The sequence below is a fragment of the Hesperophylax consimilis genome, chromosome 13 (genome assembly GCF_061612785.1).
Source record: "Hesperophylax consimilis isolate HC1 chromosome 13, BYU_Hcon_1.0, whole genome shotgun sequence".
Taxonomy (NCBI): Eukaryota; Metazoa; Arthropoda; class Insecta; order Trichoptera; family Limnephilidae; genus Hesperophylax; species Hesperophylax consimilis.
In genome coordinates this window covers 3324980-3343500 of record NC_142848.1, presented here as the reverse complement: position 1 = coordinate 3343500, position 18521 = coordinate 3324980, and the positions used below count along the sequence as shown (strand labels likewise).

Below are 18521 nucleotides of genomic sequence, written 5' to 3'. Positions count from 1 at the left end.
ATTACTATCCTCCTTATATTAGCTTAAATACTTGAAATCATTTTAGTATTTTAAGTATTTCTGTGCAAATACATGAGTTACCATTAATAATTGACTGAATAATTGGGATTTCTATAGTTTAAAAGCCCATAAGACAGAAAAGTGCATGGGGTCGTCTGAAGACCCACTTGGTTACAGACGTTTTGTTTGGCATCTTGGTCTGTCAAGAGTTAAAAAAAAATTATGTTTGATTTCAAAATTTGAATACTTCAAAAATTACATGTTTGTTTCTAATAATAAAATTTGAAAGTGTATTTCATCACCTTTCAAAAACAGTTTTTAGTTCTAGGACACATTCAGAAATATGCCATTTATTTGGATTGTATTGAGAAGCGGAAATACACACAAATTCTCTGACTTTCTGACAGCATCTTTAAGAAATATAACGGTCAATATGCCAGAGGACTGAAGGGTTAAGCATTGTGATAACTATATTATAAATAAGGGAAGAACCACTGACGTCAGAAGAGATTGACGTTCCCTAATGCAAAATGTGAGGATCATTTCGTTAAGTTGGAGGCAAACCACGTGACTATCTTTTCGGTACCGGCAAGCAGTCCCTAGCCTAGTAAAGTTTGCTAAAGTAAGGTAACGGTTTGCAGTGCAGTCCTTTGTGGGAAAAGTGCAAACTGTAGAGGATGGACCACCAAACAACTGTTTGGGCACACACTAGTTGCTTCATTCTCATTCATATATTGTAAAATGTTTGCGTGAATTACCTGGAAGAGTGCCAGGTGGAGGGGGCGGAGGTTTTCAGGTTTCCCGATCATCTTGATGCAGCGGTTGGTGACCAAGTTCACCAGCTTCACCCCCAGCATGGTAGAGTAAAGGATGAAATTGCCACTTTCGTCAAACAGTATGTTGGCAAGGTGCATAGCATCTGATCGCTCCAGGTCTCTCTCCGAAGCCATTCTAAAATATTAAATAGAAAGTAAAGATTTCAATTTTTTGCATCTTGACATAGATAATAGAAACAGAGGAAGATATGGCATGGAAGCATGCCGACTGTCACTGGACTACAACCCAACTGATCTGTTTCATAGAACGAACCGTTTGAAAATGGAAAGGAGTTGTTGCGTGTTCACACTTATTATGCTATATTCTATGGTTGATTCTTTAGTGTAGAATAGAACGAAAGTGAATCAACATTAGGTTTCTATTTTTATCTGGCGTTCTATGGCTTAGAACGCCTGTTCTTACTGACCTATTTCATAGAATAGATGAGGTGGGAATGCACCATAAATATGTGAATTATATATAATTACATTGTATGAGGAAATTCTAGTCAAAATATCAATTCATACATTCATGCATGCATTGTTACATTGCACTATAATTATCAAAAAGACTCCCATTCTGAATGGAACTGAAACTCAAAACCAACCTAGTAGTATAAAAGAATTATTGTGAGAATAAAACAGAATATAGAATTAATTACATCCACATATACTTCAATTATAAAAAATTAAAAAACGTATTTACCGTCTTCCGAATTCCATGTTGGGAAGCTGCTGAGTTTGATGCTGAAGTTCCGTAAACCTCTGCAAAGTCTCATCGAAGACCCTCGACAGCTTTCCTGTCACAAAATTAAACACCCTAACTTTCCTATCCACAGACAATGCTGCCATTTTTCTTCCATCCGGAGAAAACGCCAGCCCAGTTGGAAAAGTTTTATTCTTAGCAAATTCAAAAAGATCTGTATCAAGTTTCGAGTCGAATGAAACATTCTTTGGGAACTTGAATTCTTGCTTGGGTCCAGTCCAATATTCGAGGATTCCCGCTTTATCGACCGACACACAGATGTCAAAGGCTAGGTTGTATTTGATGACTGTAACAGGCTGGCGATGCAACGTTTCAAAGACGTGGAGCGGGTCTTTTGTGCTTTGGATGCCATTGTATATGAAGATTTTATTTGTGTTTGCTTCTGACCTGGAAAAGAAAAATAATAAGTTACTTATTTATAACAAAGAAACATATTATTCTTCATATGGTGGAGGTCAAAGTATGATGTTAAGGTTAATTCTTCCGTCATTTGTAGGATGGCAAATGACCATGATTTATAAATGAAACCAAAAAAAGGTAATGCAAAAGATACAGCAACAAATAACGGCCCAAGTGCATATCTCTTAGCTCTTTTTGCAATGATATGTATGTAATACCTGTACTGTTTAGTTTTTAAATACAATGTATTAGCATAATGGGGAAATCTATAATTGGTTTCTCAGTTAAGGCGAGGCATCATGAAGTAATGCACAATCAAGTGTTTTTAGTATGAAAATTTCATCGCTTAGACATATTTTAGATGCTTCAATTAAATACTGCGAGTAGAACTCATCTTAGCTTTGAAATAATCAAGTATTTATTGGTAATTCTTTTCTTACTCCTTTTCTAAGCCTAGAAAAAATAAAGTATCGGGTCAATAAAAAGTGCTTTATGATATTATTGAATAACGTGGAAAAATTAAGTTCTTAAGAAAATTATTGTACAACATTTCAATATTTGTGCCTGAACTTCGCAAAATGTATAAATGAAAACACGCGGCTAGTGTTAATAGGGAAATTAAACCTTATCGCCATCTACATAACGAGTATTATTGTTAGCGGCCCTATTCCAAGTGTTACATAACATGGTGCATAGCCTTAAGTTAATCGCACACGTAGAAACCAAACACACTGAAAACTGTCGATTTCCTTAAAATAAAATAAACATCTACTTGTAAAAAAGTGTTTTTTTCTATTCTATTAAATACATCTATGTATTTTCAGTTTTCAATCTAGTTGCGTCATCTCTTGGGCTGGCTAGTAGCAATTCGATTGAACCCTTCCCCCAAGGAACTGGCTCTTAAACTGCTGTGAGTTTTCTGTGTCGGGAAGTGGGTTAATTTGCACTTCCAAGATTTGCATTCACAAAAACAAAAGTAAAATTCAAACAGATGTATTTAAAAGACTGCACCTGCTTTCTGGAGAAATGAATAACCAATATAACTCACAATGCCAGGGCGTTGATAGCATCACCAGAAGTGTGGATCCATTCTGCGCAGTAGGGTTCAAAATCTAGCTTTATCATGTTAATCATGTCTGGAAAAGAAACAAAAAATAAGATAATATAAGCATATTATGCTTCTACATTATTCAAAAAGTCATTACATTTATAATATGATTGTTGTTTGTGTTGTAATATGGCAAATTGGTATGACATTTCCCACCTAGTACTACATTTACAATGGAGTAAAAACTTAGGTAATTAATTTGAGATTTGAGGTTTGAAAAATCATTTTGAGTATTTATTATTGTATCTTTCCAAACTTGGAAAGAAAATACATCTTTGAAAACATTTTAAATCGAGAGAACTCAATTTTTTTTATTAAATACATGTATCTTTTTCAATTTGGGAGGCGGGTATGGGTACTGCCGCCCCGGGAACCATTAATTGGATAACCAACATCCCTGCCGCAGTTTGCCCATCTACTCGTGGCGAGTCGAATTGAGAGACTGGTTGAGGGAGACCTTTTGACTTCTTCAGCCGGACTCTTCCTCGCCTCATCGTCTTGCACCTCCGTGGGAGGGATGGATTCATTCATCACTCCTAGATACATTGACCCCAAATTCCTACCCACCCCTCATACCTTTTTCCTTCCCAGATCTAACACCGATCCCCAAAAAAAATGACACAGGCCCTGAAGGAAAATATTTTCCTCGAGGCCTCCTGTGCAGTGGCGGCTTGTACACACAAAAATGGGTGGGCTAAAAATATTGCCACTACATTCCTAACATACCTAAACCTTTAGCAGTAAAGGATAAGAGCAATTAGCAATTTTGAAGCTTATAACGACCTGCTGGAATGATCGGTATGCAAACTGTTAAAGTGGCGACATCTTTCCGAAGAGTATTGGCGAGCGCCGTTCATGTTTCGGAGAAATTTAAATACTATGGTCAACATTCATATAGATAATAGATGTTCCCTGGTGACATTTCTTAGTGAGCGATATGGAATTCGCTCGGACAATGTGAATTGTGACACGTGATACAAAGAAAATTCTTTTATAGAATTACGTTTCTTACTGTTTTTTGCTTCGATTTTCGCTGATGATCAAGAAAGGGACGCTTAGATGGTTTGGGTATGTATAGAGCGAAGAAAGGAGTGTAAGGAGAATATACAATGCTAATGTGAATGGTAGCAGAAGTCAGGGACGCCTGAGGAAGACATGGCACGACCAAGTGAATCAGATACTTGAGTCGGGCCATGTCAAGAGTCAGAATAATAGAAGAGTATGTATGAATGTGAATGAGGCAAGGAGTGTGTGGTGTGACCGAGTGGTTTGGCGGTCCATCCTCTCTTCCTACCGTTGGTTGGTTAGTTAGATATTTATCACTTTAGATTGACTGAAATGTTGGGTGGGCGCTGCTCCAATGCTCGTTGGCGCTGCAGACCACTGCTCCTGTGTGGAGCTAATGTTAAAAAAATATATCTTTTGAAGCTTCAGTAATTTGATGTTCAATAAATAAGAAATATGATGCTTACCAAAATTTATAACATCAAATATTTTAACAGATTTATCGCTGGACGCTGTGCAGAGGTACGTCCCGTTACAGTTGGAGGCCAGGGCTGTTATCGGACCCAAGTGGCTTCGGAAATGCTTCACAAACTCTATTTCCTTTTCCACCTTCTTCCAGAACTTCAGGTGACCATCACAACTAGCTGTCACAACAAAATCTGTCTTTGTCACTACACAATGAGTAACAATATCTCTGTGCATATAGCTTTTCTCATAAGATTCTGAAGAAGGCAGGTTTTCTAAGTACAGCGCCTCGTACTGTAAAACTAAAGAATGGAAAATATTTCATTTATCATAAATATTCATTGTCTCTAAACATGTCGAATTCTGCTTCAATCATACGCAAAAAAATATAAATAGCACTTGGTTTCAACTTAATTACTAAAAGAAAAACATCTATTTATACCTGGGGAGATTGAAGGATAGGATATACGCATAAATTATTAAAATAACCCAAACTAACAACCCATTTTGTCATGTACCCACGACTTAAATAGTTATCTCAATTGAAATCAATTGTTGTTTTTCTTCCAAGAAACTTCGCATGCAGCGGAATTCTACAAGTTTACCAATATTTAATTTATCATAAATATTCATTGACCCTGCTATAAATAAATGTCATTCTCCTACTACAATTAATTACCTTTTCGCTTTTTTTGAGGTTGGGGTTTCGCCGCTTCTGAGGGCATTGGTCCGACCCAGTCGCTGTCAGATTCATCTCCGCTATCTTTTGTTTGTGTTTTAATTTCTGAATCAGACATGTTAAGTTATAGAAGGTTTAAAGAACCAAATGTGTAATTGTTATGAACTGTCAAGTTTCCATTGCGACGTAAACAGTCATTTGAATCTCCATTTTAGTTCATTTATATAGGATAGGTTTTGCACAGCAGATGGCAGTTGACACACCACTCGTAAAATTACGACAAACTTATCATCATCATCGCCGAAATGCGTTCTGCGGATATCAAAGAAGTAGTGATGATAAATTATTACAAACAATTAATAATGATGCTTTTCATGTAAGATGTAAACACATACACATTTTTGGTAAAAGGAAAAGAGCCCTTGGCCATAAGATTATGATACTAAAACTCCAAGGTAAACCACTTATCACAATACTACTGTAAATTTTTTGCACTTTATATCTAACATTAAATGAATTCTGAAATTATAATTCGTTAATTTTTATCCACCAAAAGTAAAATGGGGTTTGTAAACTTTTTATTTTTTAGTTTTCACGTTATCGGTTCTAATCGGCACTAATCTTAACGGTTAGATAACTAATCTACGTCAAATGTAATAGGAGTAGAGCTGCTATTGCACAATGTACATCGTGAATCGTGAATCTCTTACACCGTACGTGTTAACCGCGAGGCCCCTGCGCAACAACTGGTTTACGAATGAAAACATATATCTATTTTTATTTTTTTTGACGTAACGATTCACTGAAATGTACTGCACTTGGGAAATCCCAAAGTATAGTTTGAAAATATTAATAATGATAAGTCTTTCTTCCTTGGCCAATAACAATGATATTTTATTAATAAATTCACTACATACTCCGAATTTTTCAAGGAAAGTTTTTTGTGTACTGCAATACACAAAATTGTATTGCAACTTAAAATTAATTTCAACAAATCGAGGTCTTTTTTATCAAGAATTAAAGAATATTATATTTCGAAATTTTGTAAAATTATTATAATTTCGTATTATGTTCGTAGGTAGGTTCGGGGTACTTTTTAAAGGGATAATCGCGTTTATCCATCCCTCGCCCCGTGTTCACAGTTTTCAGTGATGAGCCAACAGCCGTAGCCACACTTCGCGTGCATTCATATGCATTCTTCCGTCCTTTGCGATTCCATAGTGGTCGGTAGCGGGCATTTTTGTGATCGACGCTTCTGCAATTCGGTGGTGTTATAGATTTAGCATAGTTATTCAGTTTTTATTACTGCTGACTTTGATATAAATACTTTGTTATTTCATTTTAATATAATACTTAAAGGTAAGCACATCGATTTTCAGCATATTTAACACTTTAATCGTACTGTACCGGTTGTGAAAACACGTGGTTTCCGTACACCTCGATATTTTTAATACGAACGTTTTATTCCATTATATTCTGTTCCTCGCTTCCTATTTGTCGTTATTAGCGTATTTTGTTTGCAAACGATATGTAATTCTGCATATTGTTCGATACTACGCGTATGGCCCAAAGCATGTGTCATAAAAAGGCGATGTAACGTATATAGAGTGCATTAACATTCCTTCCTTCGCTTCTATCCGTTGTTGCACGCGAGATCTTTTTATTTCACCGCGAATTCCTAGCCGGCGAACAGTTTGAGCCGCACATTCGCCGATTGACATTCACAATCGGGAATCGACTACGCGCGTGTGCTTTCGCCGCTTTCCATTAATTTAATAGATTTTCACCCTCGCCGTCAGGTTGGTCTTTTTATAAATATTCCCAAACGCATTCTTTTTTAAAATACGTCAAATCGCGTAATTTCTCTAAAAACGAATCGATCAAGTTTAGTGCTTATTTTATTTTTTTCTTTAAATAAAAATAAATTATTCTCCGATATTGATTTCCACATGTTCCGATTTCAAAAATTGTTGTTTAATTTTATTGAACGGCATTTCACGTGTAATAGATTTTAACCTTATTTTAGTGTTTTTTTTGTGAATGATATATGTACTGTTATAGTTATCAGTGAGCTACGGCAATTTATTAATCTTTTTCAAATATCAAAAGTGCAACTTATAAATTATATTCGGTTTCCCGGTAATTGGCGATTATCATTACATTCTATTCAAATTAGATCAACTATGGCATCTTATCAAGCGTTTTATTTGTGTGCTTCCGATTTCATTAAACGAGCAATATAATCAACATGTTTTCCATATAATTTATAATATTCCCACATAATAAATTATCCCCTGCTACACAGATAATTTTGTACCAACATTTCGTGTGAGTATTCAAATAATAAGTTTTTATTTTTAGTTGTTTAGTTTTATCTTATCAATACCGCACAGCATAAAATTCTAAACAGCAGTTCATTGAACACTTCATACTTTAATTCAAGTTGCATGCCATTATTATTCCAAGATTGAATCCGTTATCTTTTCTTACCACGAAACTTACATTCTGTGTGCATAGGACGTGTAAAGAAAGATGCCATGCTTATGATTTATTCAAAACCACATGGCAAATTTTTTTAGAAGCATTATTTTTGACCCATTTTTAGTTAAATTTGTGTACTTCCAACACATGGTTACAATTTCATTTAGTTACTGTATCTCACTATTGATAAAGCTGTTTTCTCAATTAAAAATCTTTTCCACACCTTGTTTACCCCCATATCGTAATCAACATGCACTGACGTTCAGTACTAAAATTTCACAGTTTTGGTTGCGAGTTCACATCTTCATGTAGTTATTATGAATAACATTGGACATACATTTTTGGTATTTTTCTCAGTTGTAGAACTGATTGCAAAAGCGTGGTTAGGTTAATTTTTACTGTGCCATGTTTCTTTATGCTCCGAAGGGTTCTTTACGTTCCTTATCAGACCAAATAGTGCATTTGAAGGTTGTATTAATTAATGTATCTGTTCACAGATCACCACATCACACCAGCAAGCATGAGTTCCACAGTTTGCTACAAGTGCAACCGACCCGGCCACTTTGCCCGGGAGTGCACCCAGTCTGGGGCTGGAGGCGGTGGTGGCGGCGGCGGAGCCCCCGGGGGTGGCAAGGAGCGCGGGGGCGACGGTGGCTACCGCGGAGGGGACGGCGGCTACAGCCGGGGCCGCGAGAAGTGCTACAAGTGCAACAGGCAAGGACATTTCGCCCGGGACTGCAAGGAGGAGGCCGATAGATGTTATAGGTCAGTACTCAATTGCTTTTGGAGGTTACGTGAATTGGTTGTTTGATTGGAGTGAAGTCTGACTGTTGGTGTCTGTTTGCAGGTGTAACGGAACCGGACACATAGCGCGTGACTGCACGCAGAGCCCCGACGAGCCGTCCTGCTACAACTGCTCCAAGGTGGGCCACATCTCGCGCAACTGCCCCGAGGGAGGGCAGGAGCGCGAGGGTCGTTCTTCGCTGTCTTGCTATAACTGCAACAAGTCTGGCCACATCAGCCGCAACTGCCCGGATGGCGCCAAGACCTGCTACAACTGCAACAAGACGGGGCACATCAGCCGTGACTGCGATCTCAATGATCGGAACTAACACTGCCCTGGTGGCGCTAATCTTAGGGGTTCCGGTTTATTCTTTCAATTCAGCAAATTTTCTATGTGCGGGCGACCTGGCTCCGTCAGCCGGCTGGGGGGCGACGACACAAGCCTCGGGGGCCGTGACCGAGCCTCGGAGGGCCCTGCAGTTCCAGGAGAGATTAGATCTTAAGACAGTTAAAGGTGTAAGAAAATTTCAAAGTTATGTTTTTAATCATATTTTTGCGAAATAGACGGAATGGAGAACTAAGTTGTACATGTTGAATTGTGCACCCCCCTTTGTCCTGTATATATCCGTTACTTATATATTTATATATCACTTATATACTTACAAGGCTGGCTGGAGATGTTGCGCTAGGATGGTTGTCCCGTGTCGGGGAAGGGGAGATCATTACATTAATATGTGGAGAGGCCTAAGCGTTACATTTTGTGAAATTACAGAGTATTTATATATTTTGTACAAATAATTGTTTTGATAAGATAAAATCTAACTGATTTATCTCCAACACTCACTGTGTTTTCCTTCAGACGGGAGCGAGGCGAGGAGGAGTTCCTTTCTTAACTCCGAGGAACGGCCCTTCAATGTCCCTCACACTTCATTATACATCTCCGGGACATTGAGGGGTCGGACCCACTACTTCCCTCACCATCCATTTGTAAGTTCCTAATCCCTTGGAGGAGGAGGAGGGTTCACTTGGGAGATGTAGACAGACGTAGATCAAGCAACCAACCAACAAACAACTCCATGCAAGATATGCCATGAAAGATAATCATAACTTTGGAAACAATTAGTTATAATATTTGCTTAAATATTAGAAAATTCCTGTAATTGTCTGCATGCGCCTGCTCGCACTAAGCGTGCCGGCCGTGTGTTCTTGTCATCTGACGAGGACTTGTTTAGTAACATAATACATTTCCTTAAACTCATTCTGGTGTTTATCAATCATATCTTCTCTACTACGATCATCACAGCATCTCAGCTCGGAGTTAAACGTTCATCATGGCTAATGTAAGTATTGGGTTGCAGAGGTTTGTATTTACATGAATATGGTCCCTGTATCCCGTACGACCATATATTGTGAAGTGGTTTCGCAATAATTTAGTCATGTCATGGGTAAGCAATCGACATAAACTGAATGCTGCGGAGATCCTGCGCAGAAAATGTCCACTATAGTAATGTAATGGTCTGCAGTTCCGTTCAGTGTGGAGCTTTTCTGTACAGTGTTCGGTTTATGTTGATGCTTGCCGACCCGTGGGACTGGTTTAAAAAAGTTAATAAAACTTCTAAAATCACTTATGTTCTACTTGATTGCTGCATTTCAGTGAAGCACAGCACTCCCACAAAAGTGATAAAATTTTCGAAATCGTGTTGATTTTGGAAATCAATTTTCCGAAATTCGGATCTGGGAATTATGATTTCGACTAGAAAATCAATAAGCTGGGCACGAACGATCTTGCAGAATGGCTGATTGGGATTTGAGAATGGTGCTGGGAGAGTTGTGTAATTGCCACAAGAAATAACTGTTCACGCGTCATTTGTACTAGATACAATTAAAGCATTAGTAAATTTATTAATAAAAAGTTCATTATCTACCGGAGAATTTTGGCTCATTGGGAATACTCTTAATATAATTGGTATGGCAAACAGCTTGTGTATCCTGCTTGCTTGTGGCAGTTTTGTACTTATAAGGTTTCTTATCATGGGTGGTCACAGATTGATAGATGGACAGTATCATGATATTCAAGGGCGTTCATTCAAGAACTTTATTTGATCAGTTTGTCAGATGGACATTGTATTTATAACATTGTCAATAAATTCCAAATGTTATCAGCTAACTTCCACGTCAGAGATAACATGAAGGATACTCACACCCAGCATTCGTATTCATTTGTGGAACGATAATAATATTGTTCTTTATTTTAGTAAGAAAATAACCAGTGCTGTTGAAACTTGAACATGTCATGGTTTCTCATATTTCAGTCAAGAGTAATTTTTTTATTCTCACAATGTTTTCAATTTAATTCTTCAAACATAGGATAATAATTGGACCATAAATAAACTACTCACAATTGGACAATCAAAAATGGGATTTCAATAAAACTTATTATTTTTTAAATAATAGCCTTGTTACTACTGTATTTAATCATGAACCTATTTTCTATGACGGTACTTACCTAAACCTAACTAATGTGGTCGTATGTCCTGTTCTGAGGACTGTTATTTTTCGGTACCTACTTTGTGTCATTGTCCCAATATATTTCATGCGTTGCAGGAATTTTTTTTTCTGCTCGCATCAGGGAACGCTTTGAATGTTTTCATATATATTGGTCAACCTCTACAGGGGAATTGTTGGAATAATGATAATATACAAAAACGTATTTTTTACAAAATATATATTTGAATGGGTATTATATAACATACTTCTATATGCCTATGATAAGATCTGGATACCAGGTATATGAGAATACAGTTACAATCATTGTGGTACCAGATGCTAATATTTTATTTAGAAATTCGCTTTTTCATCATCTCTTAGAAGAGATCGACTAAATAATGTACACACATAGTCATAGTATAGTAAAATATCTACCATTTTATGCATTGCTAAAATTGGCAGAAATAATTATGTACAATATATATTATTATTGAGGACTCTCTTGTGACAAATCTGAAAATAAGAATGCAAACAACTGATAAAATGGAATATGGATTAATCGGTAATGTTACGAAAAACACCCAAGCAATATTATTTCATGTTTAGGGATATTTATTGCTATCGAGCAAAGAATTATCGCCAATCTTAGGAAGAATAACATTCTTCTATTATAGACATTACGGACACTTTATTTTGGCAAGGCTGAGGCCAAATGAGCTTAATTTTGTGAGTTGTGAGTCTCGGGTTTTTTGTGTCACGTAATTTACGTTGCTTTCGGTTTCATATAAAAGTACGGTTTGTGCCACGCGGCGACGCAAAATGAGTTGTCTGCCGACCCACTCGTGTAATTACGCGACTCAAAAAACGCAACTCACTAAATTACGCTCGTCTGGCCTCAGCCTTAATGAAACAGTCATAGATTGTTATACAATTAAATATATGCATCTACCTACCTACCTACCTTGAAAACTGACATTTACATAATTTTTTAAGAAAAGAAAAAAACGGGAATAAGGTTTCCTACAACCTATTCCTAAGATTATTTGAAATACAGCTTAAAAATACAAAAAAATTATTGCATTAGCATAACGAAATATTAGGTAAGACATAAGTAATATAGATATTTATTTATATATGTGTAAAATGTTTAAAAATACCGGCCAATTGTACACTTTTTCCTATACTTAATCTAAACATCTGAAATCTGTAAAACACTAATAAATATTATTGATCAAATGGATTATTTCTAGGATTTTGCAGCTTCAGTTTGACATGCTTAATTTTGCAGTCGGTGGCGCCGCCACTGTAGATATTCGGTATACCATTGTTAAATAAATCCCCGGACTTGTAACAAAGCATAAATAATAATAATCAATTAAAAAAAACCCCGAGGATAATCACTTTTCATGGATTTCCAATTTATATATTATTTAAAGTGTTATATTATCACCAAAATATAAGAAAAAAAGCTTTGATGAAACCAAATTAAAAACCGTAATAGTAAAAAACAGGACATTTTTAGTCCCCTTTTGTCTGCTTGTAAAGTTAACAATGTTAAGTTGTAAGTGTTGTTTTTCAAAGTTCTGCTTTATGCTGCTGTATCGTGAAGTACAGTAATACATTATTTGTACAAATAAACTTGCTGGTTTTGAAATAAATCAAAACTCACTTTTGTTTGTTTCGATATCATTTTGAGTTCTATTTTAACCACATAAAAAGAAATTACTACATACAACTTTCTTCAGTAATACACTTTTAAATGCTTCTCATCATTTGTTTTAATCATGGAAAATGAAATTCTGGAAACGCATAATTGAAAAATAAATAATTGCACGCCTTTATTTATGCAAACTGGAAACACCACACTGCAAATAAAACTTCAATTACACAGATAAACAAGATAATACAGACAATTTGACAATAATATATACATAGATAAAGAAATAACCATTATTTCACCCCTAAACACATTATTTTCAATTAGTCAAATCATTTTCTCAATGAATGCAGTTGGACCGTAAAATAATTGCTGGAAGAGTATTTGCTAGTGCTGCTTGAATAATGTATATAAAATAAAACATTTTAATACAAGATCAAATACCACAGATCTAATACTTATGTATTTATATGGGTATTTATAATACCACAACACTATCCTCGAAGCCCATAATTCAAATCTAAATATATATTTTTATTACTTAACACTATAAAATAAGGATTTTCTCAATTGAAAGAAAAGTAACACATACAAATCTGTCTACATTTTGTGCTTTTGAAGCAAAAGGCTTTCAATTGTGAACGAAAAGCGTAGTTAGTTCCTTAACGTTAAGAATCTGCTAATATCACAGGCAGATAAACATCTCTTTTCCGTAAAGTTTAATGATGGACCGCAAAGTTTTATTATTTATAGACTTCAATGTACACATACCGTACTTAACAAGAATGTGTTTTTATAAACGAGTGAGTGGAATAGCTAATTAGTAAATTTGTGGGTCGAAAGACAGACAATCATTACTTTATTAATTTAAGAGTGTTTTTATTTTCTCTGGTCCCATTTTGTGCAGGATGTTGATTTAGTAGTGTGTGGCATTAGGAGGGATGTTACTATTCAAGTTTTACTAGTTTATTAAACAAGTTAAAGAACGATACCCGGGAAACGCTGCGTTGTTTCGTATAATATGCACGCCTTTTGCCAGGGCTTTAATATTTCTATCAATAATAATTTAGACTACATTAATTGCTGTAGAATATATGCAAGCCTTTACACGAAATTTTGCGGTTCTCGAAGCATTATAATATTAAAGTCTTTCGTAAGGCTGCTATTATTATTCTTTTCTGGCAAAAGGTTCACAGATAACGAGGTAACAGGCCTATCTTTCTTCTAATATATTGTGCTGTGACTATGTTATTATGAAATTAAAAAGTGTATATCTCTAAACCAGTGATTCTCAAAGTGGGCGAAGCCGCTCTTGAGGGGTGCTGGGATTGTGACAGATAAGAGTTATGGGTAGACGCAAGTGTGCGGAAGAATCTGTAGGAAACGTGATTGATTCTTGTTCATGATTCCTGCACCTTTGATTGTATCTTACTGAGTTTCATGAATTGTTATCGTTAATATTGATTTTCATGGTAGACTGCTACATTATATTAATGTCAAATTTCAAAACTATATTTGGAGAACACTGTAACAGCATATATTATGGTTTTGGCTGGGTTTTCAGAATCTCACCGCTGTACTTTCCGATGCTTGCTCATAATAACGCAATTAAACACAAAAACATCAAATGAGGGTGCAGGAATTGAGATGAGATACACGAAGGGGACAGGATTATTATTACTAAATAATTTGGGATCACGGATCTAAGCGAACTGCAATGTTTTACAAAGGTTAATGTTTTGAATCAACAATTTGGTAAAAAAAACACCTAATTTACATTCCAAAGCAAACCCATATATATTTTTGAATATAAATCAATGTAGTGTAATCAGAATTGTAATAAGAATGCGTACTTAGTTGATTTTACCATTTGCAAAACGATATTAAATTTTATTTTTCGATGAACCCAAAGTAAAAAATAAAACCAAAGTATTACAATAAAATTGCATGAAATAATATCAAAATATTAAATCGAAATTATGTATTTACTAAATTTAGATTATTTCAACATAACAACAGAGAGTGCTGTGTATTTCTGATTAATTGTTGATCAATATTTATTTTGTCATCATCTGGCTGGTTGCCAAAAAGTTTTCCAAAGTGTAAATATTTACCATATTATTATTTATTGAAAGTATAGAGTAAAATAATAATAATGTTGATTTTCACAATTCAATAATTGAACAGATGTTTCAATACATACATTTTTGAATAGTATTTAGAGCACCCTTTCAAGGTTACAGCTATAAATCTGAATTTTAATGTCTGCTTCCATGCATCAACTTTCAAAAACGATCAATTTACATATTATATAAAAAAATCTTACCGAAGAAAAAATCTTTAAATAATGATCTTTTCTCCAGCATATGAGAGACATCTATGATATTGTAAAGGAACTTCACCTGCGTGTAGCTTCTAAAATGTTTCAATAGGTGACTCATAGTAACGATTTCTGAACAAGAGTTACTGCGATTATTTCGATAAACAACTGTTATATTTTTACCGTCTTACTGACTAGAACACATTGGTTGGTGTGGTAAAGCCGTCCTTGAGAGTGGTTCAAGACCGTTTTAACCAAACAAACGCCACTGTAAAAACTAATAAGTCAAGTTTTTCACCGTTCTGATGTTACGCGCCGCGTATATTTACACCGCGTTTATAAGTAAGGGGGTCAGAATTAAGTAAAGGAATAGAATAATTATTTAAATTCCACTAAATGATTTCTACATTATGTTTATAAACCAAACAAAAGACTATAAGGAAAAATAAACGTTCCCGAACAAAATACAAAAAAATTCTCTCCACCTGTAAAAATTAATTCGCTGATATCCCTCTACTTCAGCAATATGTTGTTAAAAAATATTTTTGATGCAAATAGACTGATAGCATGGCCATAGGCCATAGATGACGCATGTATGACATATTTGTGCAGGTAGGTATAACATCTTAATTTGGCACTTTTTTTTCAACCAATGTAAACTTAATCTAAAAAAAGTTTAAAAAACAAAATTTCATGGACAGTCTTTTTACAGTATTTACCTCCACATTTAAAACACCAAATTATTGATAATTGTACATGATAATATATGTTGTAAGGATCAATAATGTAAAGATTTACCTCCTTTTGGAAAGTATGTACACAATTAGAAACGAAAATTTATTAATAAAAATAATTATTGTAAGGATGAATTAAATGAAGTGCTAATACAGTTTTTAATGGCCCTCCACCCTGGACACCAAACTCTCGTAAAAGTGTTGCGACATTGTGTATATTTTATAGAACAGTTATATTTATGGATTAGCCCAATTTTAGATATATTTATTCCTCTTTTGCTTCTCTGCAACCACTTTTTTACTTGCCCCCCCATCTTCTTAATTTACTGTAATTCTGTATTCATTTCAGTATGTATTTATGTTATTTACTACTAATAAACTCTGTTATATTTTTTTCACAACTGAGAAACAACCATTTACCCAACATTTATGTTGGTTTATCAGTTGTGTAAAATTTTAAACAATTTTATTAGTAAGGCCCCACACAATAAAATGGTTTTCAAACATTTTTTAACACAATGACAATTGAACACACCTTTAAAAAGTGATAAAAAAGTCGTGAAGAGTGACGAAACAAAAACTATTAACGTAGTATAGGTTACGTGTTGAACTGTAACTGTGTTGAGTTACCATTGAACCAAACAAACTCTTTTGAGGCTTTCCTGTATATAAATTCAGTACTATGACTTTTGAAAATAAATAATTATGAATTTTGACAACACTTGAGACAAGCTTTTACACAGATAAAACACCAATGTTTGCAAGTGACGAAACGACAAGATAGAATGATATTAAGATACATTATTTCCTTGCCAATTTTAGTATGTTAGGAGCATTTTTTAAGGTTCAAGGTTCAAAATACAATAAAATTGAGACAAGTGCGATGCGACGCTACGGATTTATACATTTTACGACACTTTTACTTTTACGTGCATCTTGCATTTGGTGGTTATGGTCGAGAGTCGGTAATACGAGAGTTACCAGGAATTTACATCGTTTTAATATTACAATGAAATATTTGACACAAAATTGTAAGTAATATTTACCCAAGTTGTATTTCATAATAATTAAGTACCTACTTACTAATTTGAATAACATTTCTTTAATTTATCTACTATTAAAAATATTTAAAGAAACTACACATATTTAAATAAAAACACACACACAATTATGCATTATATTAAGTATTATCTGTGCATAACTATGTAAGTATAGATGATGCAGACTTAATATATATATATAAATTCATTATAAAAACAATTCTAGGGTTGTAGACAAACGCTATACACATTTAATTAAGAATTATTGGCAATGGTACCATTATGTTAAATTAACCAAAAGTTCAAATGACGGGAAGGCACTACATCAATAATTACTTGGATAATTTCAAACAACTAACATGTTAGTAAGTTAGTCAGTTAGTTTCACCTACATATAGAACACTGGGATTGTAAGTTAGTTACGATTACGTACAACACTACTGTTATGTTAAAAGAAAATAAATGTTTAAATAAATCGACACGTATAGAGACTTCTCTTAATATAAAGGCTTAATATTTTGGACAATATCGAATCACAATAAGTACACATTGAACGAACACCGAATGTTTTTATATATTTAGAAAATGTAAGTTAAGGTAGGTAAAAATTTGACATCTTAAAAAGATGTGGATTTAATTCATTTATACAAATGGATCGAGTCAGTTTAAATTTCAATGTGTCATAAAAATTGACCTTTTTACGTATGTATTAACTACCACGGTAATATTTTATTCAAAGTCTAATCACAAACTTCTAATATCAAAGGGGAAAACATCGAGTTCTTTTATGAACTGCAACAGAGCCGGAGTCACGAACTTTCTTTATCTTGAAGAGCATTGACTTCTCTCTTCGGACTGACAGCTCGGGCAAGTCTCTCACTTTATCATAATGGTCCGACACTTTATCGCTGTCCAAATAAGAAGAATCTATGTTCTGTATACTGGCGTCACTGTTTGTCGATAGCTTTCTCGGGTAGAACGGCTCGAGCTTGTGCATGGAAGGACGACTGCAAATTATAATCTCTTCGGGTATCAGAGAGTTGTTCTTTGAACATTCGGAAAGATTGATGGAGTCTGATTTAGCTTCTATCACCGGAGAAAGGGTTCTTTCGGAATACTCAAAATGAGATTCAGCAGCATTAGGATCATAAAAATGGTCAAACTTTTCAATAAATATTTCAGGAATTTTATCCATCGCACTAATTGGTTCTTCTTCTAAAGTTGTTGAGTCGCTTTGCTCTGAAATAAAATGTTGTTCATCTCGGCGAATACTGAGTTTATTTTGAACTGTTTCTGTGCATTTGGACGAATCATCTTTTGAAGATATTTTTTCTGGCGACACGAATACAGAGTCCGAGTAATAGCTCTTTGAGTCAAAGTTGGAAGGATTGGTTCCATCTGGAGATGACACGGAAACAAATTTACTGGTATTGGGGCTTTCATCATCGATTGGTCTAAAGTCAAGATTGGTCAAGTCAAAAACAGCTCTGCTTTTATAAGTAAGGTCCCGCTTGATGGAAGATCGTTTTGATTTTATTCCGGAAGAAGAAAAACATGGTTCATATATGTCAGAAAGGCTCGTTCGATCGGATCTTGGTTCCTCATAAAGAGTGAGATTTCTAGTCTCTGTTGCGTCTGAAGGCGAATCGTCCTGATTGGATAAGTCCTCGATATTAGAAATGTCAGGAACATCAAAGGTGAACTGTGTTCCCTCCTTGTCAGGGCTCAGTAAAGGAGCCGATTGAGAATGATCTTTAATATTATTAATTGATTCCATGGAGT

General features: G+C 35.0%; 2 protein-coding genes across 2 annotated transcripts in view; one reads left to right on the top strand and one right to left on the bottom strand.

The window, feature by feature from the left end:
• Window positions 1-5696, bottom strand: part of LOC149418311 (peptidylprolyl isomerase domain and WD repeat-containing protein 1) — a 37996-nt gene extending 32300 nt beyond the window's left edge. The window contains exons 1-5 of the mRNA XM_089638733.1: window positions 5238-5696; window positions 4561-4860; window positions 3029-3116; window positions 1522-1968; window positions 759-951 (exon numbers count right to left, since the gene is read on the bottom strand). Of these exons, the coding sequence (XP_089494859.1) occupies window positions 759-951; window positions 1522-1968; window positions 3029-3116; window positions 4561-4860; window positions 5238-5355 (1146 nt within the window). The 5' untranslated portion in view covers window positions 5356-5696. The remainder of the gene's footprint in view (window positions 1-758; window positions 952-1521; window positions 1969-3028; window positions 3117-4560; window positions 4861-5237) is intronic.
• A 741-nt stretch (window positions 5697-6437) lies between these two features.
• Window positions 6438-9340, top strand: CNBP (CCHC-type zinc finger nucleic acid binding protein). Its single transcript, XM_089638732.1, has 3 exons — window positions 6438-6596; window positions 8216-8483; window positions 8566-9340. The coding sequence occupies exons 2-3, from the start codon at window positions 8239-8241 to the stop codon at window positions 8828-8830; spliced, it is 510 nt and encodes a 169-aa protein (XP_089494858.1). The 5' UTR covers window positions 6438-6596; window positions 8216-8238; the 3' UTR covers window positions 8831-9340.
• Window positions 9341-18521: the final 9181 nt, after the last annotated feature.

What these genes read in the sequence shown, in the direction of transcription:
- CNBP (XM_089638732.1), top strand. Translation starts at nt 8,239, where the DNA reads ATGAGTTCCACAGTTTGCTACAAGTGCAACCGACCCGGCCACTTTGCC. An exon ending in GAGGCCGATAGATGTTATAG is followed by an intron (nt 8,484 to 8,565) that starts GTCAGTACTCAA and finishes GTCTGTTTGCAG; the next exon opens with GTGTAACGGAACCGGACACA.